At 46.6% G+C, this 8492-nt stretch overlaps 1 protein-coding gene across 1 annotated transcript in view; it reads left to right on the top strand.

The window, feature by feature from the left end:
* Window positions 1–3836: 3836 nt before the first annotated feature.
* DENND5A (DENN domain containing 5A) overlaps window positions 3837–8492 on the top strand; it is a 68449-nt gene continuing 63793 nt past the window's right edge. Inside the window, exon 1 of the mRNA XM_027737392.2 lies at window positions 3837–3975. Within this exon, the coding sequence (XP_027593193.1) occupies window positions 3837–3975 (139 nt within the window). The remainder of the gene's footprint in view (window positions 3976–8492) is intronic.

Raw genomic sequence — 8492 nt, 5'->3', positions numbered from 1 at the left:
ACAGACAGACTAGGGAATGAGAGGCTGGAGAGCAGTGCTGCAGAAAGGGACCTGGAGGGGTCCTGGTTGTTGGCAAACTGAATATCAGTCAGTAGTGTGGTCTCTAGGAGGTGGAGAGAAGAGGGACAATGCTGCTTGGGAGCGTAAGAAGTGTTCAGTGCCTTGAAGTGACAGTTGTGCTCTGATCTGTGCCCTGATGGGGGTGATCTGGTGTGCAGGCTGTATGCCAGAAGTCTGTTGTGTCCGTGTCACACCAAATGCATGGTCAATAAGCAATCGCAGCCAGTTCCCAGTGTCCAGTTTTGCAGACTGGAGAGGATTGCTTTAATGGTAACAGTCACTGCTTTGATTTTTTTTTTCTTAAAGAATCCAGGGTAAATAACCTAATTAGAGTCATTAGAAGGTGCCCCATACAATCAGGACCCTGACAGCTGCAGCGATCTGTTTGTGCTTTGAGCTCTGTTACATTTCTAAGCTTAGCTCATCTTGGGAAACAGCTGCCCAGAAAAAAAGGAGATACCCTATTTCAGCCTCTTTCAATTCTCTGAATGAAACTGTAATTTGCTGTTGTGGTTTCTTATTGCTTATTAAATAAACTCTTCCAATAATCATGACCGTGATTGCTGGCAAAGTAAATCTGATTTAACTAGCATGAGGAATAATCAAGATATCTTTGCATTAAGTTCCATCTTCACTATTTTAAAAAGACTATTCTCTTTGACTTAAGTCTTGAGCTTGAAAGTACCAGTCTTTGCCATTGAAAACAGCAGCTGAATCAACACTGATAGTCTTGCCAAAGACAATGAATCACTAAATGTCTTTATGATTCTGTGGCTAAAGAGTCATAGTTTGCACAGAATTCACCTTTCCACAGATTTTTCTCAACATCATGAAGAATACTTTGAAGAATTTGTAACGTAGTCTAGAGTGTTGTTGCCTCAGTCAAGGACATCTAAACCACTTGCGAAGTTTCCTGATTTCAAGAATTGCCATATTTGGGGTGCTTCCTGCAATGGGAACATTGCTCAAGATTAAAACTACTGGCCTTTGAATTAAACGTCACAGATGTTTGTGGTCACTAGGCAAGAGGATGTTAGAAATTAAGTCATCAGGGATGAAAAAGATACAATAGAAAAGACACAGTCATTGACAAAATGGGAGGAGAAAGCTCTAGGTATTCAGGTAGAGCTGCTGGATGCACAGATTTAAGAGTCTGTAAGTTGGCTGGGAACGCAAAGAATTTATCTGACAAAGTATGAATGAGCCTTCCACAGCAAAAATTGTGGTGACTGTTATCTCTCTTGATTAATTAACCCTTTGGTGGTTCTGGTTCAGCAAATTCCACTCATCTTGTCCCTTTCTTGTAGCAATTTAAAGCAAATCTGAGGTTCTTAGTCTAAGACTCTCCTTTTAAAAAAGCATTTCTTGTCCCTTACCCTGTTGCGTATCAAGGCACATGTGCATTTAAATATTGCTGCTCAACAGTATCTTTGGTAATTCTCTGCTTACTTACTGGCCCATCTAACTTTATTTGCTAAATCTTCTAAATACATGGTTATTGCTGCAAGTAAGAAAATTTTTTTATTTCCCCATTTTACTCTTTATTTGACAAAAAAAGCCCCTGCCAATATCTGTGCCTTTCTTACAAGGCCTTCTGAGACCCTTGGGCTGTGACTTTTGTTAGTAAGGGTTAAACTGCAGTTCAGGCTTACTCAAAAAAAGTTTACCATGTGCTGAATATGTTGTCCTTTGCCACATCCAAAGCAGATTGAGAAGTAAAATGTGCAAAAAATGGCTAGAGAACATAGCAGAGTAAGAGCAACCAGATTTAGCAAGTTCTGTTCTCTGTTGTGTCTTCTGCACAGCACCAAGCACACTCAATATAATCTAAATGTGCTTATTATAGAGTTAACTTGAGCCTTTCACGCTAATATTGCTCCTACCCTGCCATCTTTATTGAAATCTTTCCCTGAAGTTTACTAGTGGTTTAAAACTGAACTGTCAGTCAAATCTAACCAAGATTTTCATGCATTGATAACCAATTCAGTCTTAATCAAGTGACTACTGATAGCATCAGTGTTTCCCACAGTTGTTCCTATTTCCAAGAAGGATGGTAAAGCTCACTGGGCCCAGTGGTATAAGAGCTTAATTGTTGTACTGCAAAAGGCTGTAAACCATCGGTGAAGTCTTACATATGCTGCTGTCTCCAGTGCCCACAGAGAACTTGGTATGTCTTGGCAATGAAAACTCAAATACATGAGGTTTCGTATGCCTGGTAGCGAGTTCTATTTGGTGTCTGATCAATTCAGCATTATGGATGCAACCTTAACTACTTGGGCAGTCCTAGGTCATTAACCTTAAAGACTGCAAAGTTTTAATTTCTCCTTTTATAAGCCCTACAAGATAGGTAAGAATTCAGATGCAAATGCCACAAATAGAGAACTGAGAGGGAGGAAGGGGAACTACTTACAGATCTAATTTTAGAATAATGAGGCCATCCCAGGTACCTTTACGGTCAGTGGGAAGAGTGCTGTCAAGACAGACCATATGTGCACATTAGTAGCCCTTCAGCAGCTTGGTTTGGGTCATTCTTCCTTTGGCTTGTCTTCCTTTCCATGCTGAGCCAGAGTGCGGAATGGATTTCACACAGCTGTGGAAGCCCAACTGTTAACAGAGATGCCTGTGATGTTAATCCAAATAGGAAAAAGAAAGCCCTCTTAAAACCAAATAACCTTCAAAGCACTTCCCCTGCACCCACCCTCCCTCCCCGTGACCTGGGCCATTTCAGGGCACGGCTGCTCCAGGAAGCTGTGGAGTCATGACAGGATCGGGGCCACAGCCCTTAGGGAGAGGCGATGGGAAGCTGAAGGTGATGGGAGGACCCAAGCCCAGAGCTGCTTTCAGAGCACCACCACACTGATCTGTGCCCTGAGCAAGTGGCCCCAGCAGCGCCTTCCTGTCCTCTGTGTCTAGTTCTGGTTCCGTACAGGAGAGTTGTGGAGCTCCTGGAGCGGGTCCAGTGGGGGCCAACAAAGTTGATCAAGGGACTGGAGAATCTCTTCTGTGAGGAAAGGCTGAGGGAATTGGGCCTGGACACAATAGATTGGACTCAATGATCTCAGAGGCCTCTTCCAATGTAATTGATTCTGTGATTCTGTTCAGCCTTGAGGACAGACGACTTAGGGGGGACCTCATCAATGTCTCAGTATCTGAAGGGAGGGTGCGACAAGGATGGACCAGGCTCTGCCCAGTGGTGCTGAGCAATAGGAAATGAGACAATGGGCAGAAACTGATGCACAGAAGTTGAACATGAGGAAGAACAAGAGGAAGAACTAAGTGACCGCACCGGAACAGGTTGCCCAGAGAGGGTGTGGAGTCTTCCTCGCTGGAGGTATTCGGACGCAATCCTGTGCTCTGGGATAACCCTGCTCGAGCAGGGAGGTTGGACCACATGACCTGCTGTGGTCCCTTCCAGCCTGGCCCATGCTGTGGTTCTCAGTTGGGAGGGGGCAGATCGCGTTCCGGAGACTCTCACCGGGGCAGCGCCGCGATCCCCCGGCACCGCCGCCCCCTCGCCACGGCCGCCCCCTCAGGCAGGCCCGGCGCGAGCACCAGCAGCAGCATGACGTCACCCCCCACGCGCAGGGCGCACGCGCGGCGTTGCGGCGCGCGGCCGGGCCGCCCCCCCGCGGGAGCAGCGGGGGCCGTTCCCACAATGCCGCGCGGCGCCGCCCGCCCCGCGCCGCCATGGAGGCGGCGGGAGCGGCTGCCGACCCCGGCCCCGCTCCCGCCCGGCCCCGCTCCCGCTGAGCCCCGCGCTCCCCTCGGGAGGCAGCATGAGCGGCGGCGGCGGCGGCGGTGGCGGTGGCGGCGGTGGCGGTGGCGGCGGCTCCTCGGCACCCGGCCGCTTCGCCGACTACTTCGTCATCTGCGGGCTGGACACTGAGACCGGGCTGGAGCCGGACGAGCTCTCCGGTGAGTGGCCGCGGCCGGCGCTGCTCGGAGCGGGACTCGGAGCTGCCCCCCCGTCCCGCTGCCCCCGGGCGCTGCAGAAGCAGCTGTGCCCGCCGGGCGCCGTGCGGCTGCCCCGGGCGTGCGGGCATGGCCAGCCGTGCCCGCGGGAGTGCCCAGCCGTGCCCGCGGGAATGGCCAGCCGTGCCCGCGGGAATGGCCAGCCGTGCCCGCGGGAATGGCCAGCCGTGCCCGCGGGAATGGCCAGCCGTGCCCGCGGGAATGGCCAGCTGTGCACCGACACAGGGTGCTGGTGCGAGTGACCGAGCTCGGCAAAAGTGCCGCCGTGATCCGCGCTGTGCAGAGCGCGGGCTGAGCGGCGGCCCCGCCGTAGCCGAGCGCAGCCCCATCAGCGATGTCCTGCGCGCTCCTCGCAGCCCCGCTGCTTGTGTCAACTTCTGCTTGGGCATTCGACACGCACAATAAATCGGATTTTGGAGAGAAAAGCGAAGACCGTTTGCGTGTTCTGTGTTACGTTTCGTTGTAGCACAGGATAAAATTTTCTCCCATCAGAATGCGAAAAGAAGTCAGGTTAGGAAGTGGTTGCTCTGCTGTTGGATGGGAAGGTTCACACTAAATACACAGCTAAACCATGTCAATCTGTACCATAGCACTGTGTCAAACCAGTGTTTTTAAGGTTAAAAATCAGTCCTGTGTTTTAGCAGCACCTCGGTTCAGCTTTATTCTCGCTGTACCAGCCTCAGTTAAATCAGGTTGTTGCTTAGCATCTAAGTGTTCAAAAAGCTGAAGGAATGTGGTGGTGAATACCTGTGTATTTGAACGCTGAACTTGACCAATATTACATTCTTTCCCCCCCCCCCCCACTTGTTTTCGTTTTTATTAGCTTGCTTTTATAAGATGTCATGAGGGTTTTTTTACAGGATTATATTTAAGCCCTCCCCCACTAAATAAATGCTTGTTTCTTGTAGAGCGAAATTTGTGTTAATAGAACTGACTTCTTACGTTGAGCTGTCGTAAACTTTGGCTATGATGGAAACTCTTTTTTTCTTGTTTAATGACTTCAAACAAATTTTCTCTTATGTCCCTCATGCTGAGCAGTACCTTACCCTAAAAGAATTCATGTTTGTCTAATGTTAAAGTAACTGTAGGCTACAGTTTGAGACTTGAAGAGTAAGTACAGCGTAACAGTCTGCTCTGTAATGGCACTGTAAGTTACAGCATCAATTTCATTTAAGAAATCCAAGAGAACAAAATGCAGTACAATTTCATTGAGGGATATATGAGATTCCACAGATTTTTTTAATTAAATGACAAATGAACAAAGTTTCTAGATTGAAAACAATTAAAAAGATGTTAATTTTGTTATGCGTTTACTATAAATATATTTATATAATGTAGTGCAAGGCACACTCAGTAATGTTCCTCCTTCTTGGTGGGAATAGATCTCTTCACATAATTCAATTTAAAACCAGCAGTGCATTACTTTGGTCTAGCTATCTAATAGTAAACTGGAAGACATCAGTGCCTTTTTTAAAATATTCTGTCAGAGTGAGCAGGTCTGAAAGCTGGAGCATGATGTTCTTTCTGTATTTGCTCTCCTGGTCAAAGACTACATTTACAGTATGTAAAACTGTAGTGTGTGATGTATCTTGGTCTCTGCTATTGCACCATCGTACTGTAACAGTGTTGCTTGTGACAAGGTGTGGGCTTAGGGGGAGAATAGTTTTTTTTATTTATGGGGGAGACAGATTTTTGCATGATTTGAGGAAAGGTTTTAGAAGATGGGGCGAACGAGGGGGAGGAGGATGAATTTCTGATAATGTCACAGCATATGAGATAGCTGGAATTCTGCTGCATTTTCTTGAGTTTGTTGTGTTATTAATAATGCATGACGGTGTGACTGATAATGCTTTCAAACTGTGTCTTAGGTTATAGCCTCCTAAAGTGTCCACCGATAAAAATGGAAAGGGCCTCTGTTGATTTCAGTGGGTTTTGGATAAAGCTTTGAAACACTTTGTACTTCCTGGAAGCCTTTCTTCTTTGAATGAAAGGGTTATTGTGCACTGTGTTTCCCCCCCCACCCCTCCTTCTTATTTCTGTGCTGCAAAATAGATTCTGAATCCTTGTACTGTTGAAGCAATTCGCCTCATAAGTGCCCATTGTTGGGGGAGAGGCGCTGGCACTTCAGCTGGTGGGTGCAGGGGTGGGAGCGGGACCGGGATCCTTCCCCAGCGCGGTGAAGCCGGGCACGGCGGGTCCCTCCAGGGCTTTCCTGCGCCAGGGCTGCCGGAGCTCAGCCTGGCATGATGTCATCGCTACCCCACCGCCGCAGGGAGCCGGCGGCCGCTGCCAGGGCCTCCGGGGATGCTGCCGGCGGACTTTGTTCTCACCAGGCTTGATGAAGCCGTGTATTTCAGGTGTTCAGCCTCAGCATCGGTGATACAGCGTTTTCTGCAGACTTAGAAATGAAGCATAAGCTCGTGGATTGATGCTCGGTGTAGTTACTTTGTTTGGAGAGACACCTCTGATGGCGTTTTTCCTTTGTATGCTGGGAGCTTACTGAATGGCACAGCTGTAATGCTTTTTCCTGAAAAAGTTGGCCGGCTGATGGAAAATGCATAGAATATGTGTGTATGTATATATGTTTGTTTTCTCTTAATGTGAGAAACCCTCTATTTGGGACTTTGTAGTTAGTGTGGGTTAAAGATTCTCTATTGCCAGGGCTTTTTTATCCCCCAATTCAATTCTGGGCATCCTTTCTTATTTTGATAATTGTGTTCCCACCGGGTAACGTGCTAAAGGAGATAGGAGAAATTTGCTCCTAGGTGGTAGTAAAACAAAACAAACAAAAACCCCAACACTGGATAAAGCTTAAGCTCCAGTGTCAGCTGCTAAGATGCATTTCCACATTTCCAGATGGTGTTGATATGCCAGAAGTGATGACAGAAATCTCTTAAGTACACTGCAGAGGTCTGTTACAGGTAAATTTCCTTCATAGAGCAAATCACAGAAGGGTTGAGGTTGGAAGGGACCTTTGGCAGTTGTTGGGTCCAACCCCCCTGCTGAAGCAGGGCCACTTAGGGCCAGTTGCCCAGGACAATGTCCAGGTGATTTTGAGTATCACCAAGAAAAGAGATTGCACAACCACTCTGGGTGACCTGTGCCGGTGCTCAGTCACCCTCAGAGTGAAAAGGTGTGTCTTGATGTTCAGATGGAACCTCCTGTGTTTTGGTTTGTGCCCATTGCCTCTTGTCCTGGCATGATACAGAGCCTGTCTCTGTTATCTCTGACATTAACAAGATTCTCTCCTGAGCCTTCTCTTCTGGATGCTAAACAGTCCCAGCTCTCAGCCTTTCCTCATATGGAGATGCTCCAGTCCCTTATTTGTCTTTGTGGCCCTTTGCTGGGCTCTCTCCACCGTATGTCTATGTCTGTCTTGTGCTAAGGAGTGCAGAACTCCAGGTGTGGCCTCACCAGTGCTGAGTAGAAAGGCAGGATCACTTCCCTTGGTCTTCTGGCAATGCTTTTGACCAATTCAGCCCAGGATACCATTTGCCTTTTTTGGAGCAAGGGCACATTGCTGGCTCCTGGTCGTTCTGGTGACTGCCAGGAAATGATGAAATACATCAACTCCCAGAAATCTTCTGTATGTAATATAAAGTATTGTAATGCTGCAAAACTATGATAGGACTTCTTAATTTAGGTTATATGACTGTGCCCTGGAAAGGTAAGGAGAATGAAGCTATGCCTTATCTTCCAGGTGGAGTCCCTTATCTGTTGATTTGGTTAGATGTGATCTACCTATCTGTTCATGGGAAACCTTGCAGTGTAAGGAATGGTTGGAGTTTCTGTTCTATGTCCTTTTTCTCTGAAGGACTTTGTTTTCTTTTTCTCCTCTGTGGTGCATTAGTTTTTAACAATCATTTGCCAGTGGAGTTTGTTTATTATGGAGTGGCAAAGCAAAGGATCAACTTGCCATTGTGTAAGGCATACGTGTAATTGTAGTCTTGGTATCTGTAGTTCTCTGCTATTAAAAGCATGGAACTTGGATCCAAATATCTGGACACTACAGTGTAGTCTAAAATTTTTTGTTGCACATGCCTTAGTCTTGAATGTCGTGTCATAAAGATTACAGTAGTTATTGCAGAAATAAGTGTTACACAGCAGAAATAGTCTAAAGAAAAAAGAAAGAAAAGACCTATAATCTATGAACATCAATGATTTAATAATAGGATTGTTTTTTAAAACATCCTACTCTGGAAGACTAAGACCAGTACTAAGACCTGTATTTTTTTTTCTGCCTGTCTTCCCAGTCTGAACTGGTTTTAAGGTTTGCTCCAAAATTAATTTATTTAGTAAATGGACTTGTGTTCTTTTGTGAATGTCCTTATCATGGTACTTTGAATTGTCCATCTGGTCATGAGCTTCATCTTTAGAGGAGGATGAAAATAGTGTTAGGTGAAGTCCATGTGTCCAGGAAATATCCTTCCCATGGACACCTCTATGTGTGTAGTTTATGT

Source organism: Pipra filicauda, unplaced genomic scaffold, assembly GCF_003945595.2.
Source record: "Pipra filicauda isolate LSUMZ 115617 unplaced genomic scaffold, ASM394559v2 scaffold26_size5592650_pilon, whole genome shotgun sequence".
Lineage (NCBI taxonomy): Eukaryota > Metazoa > Chordata > Aves > Passeriformes > Pipridae > Pipra > Pipra filicauda.
The sequence above is the reverse complement of the archived record's forward strand: the minus strand, read 5'-3'. Positions and strand labels throughout refer to the sequence as shown.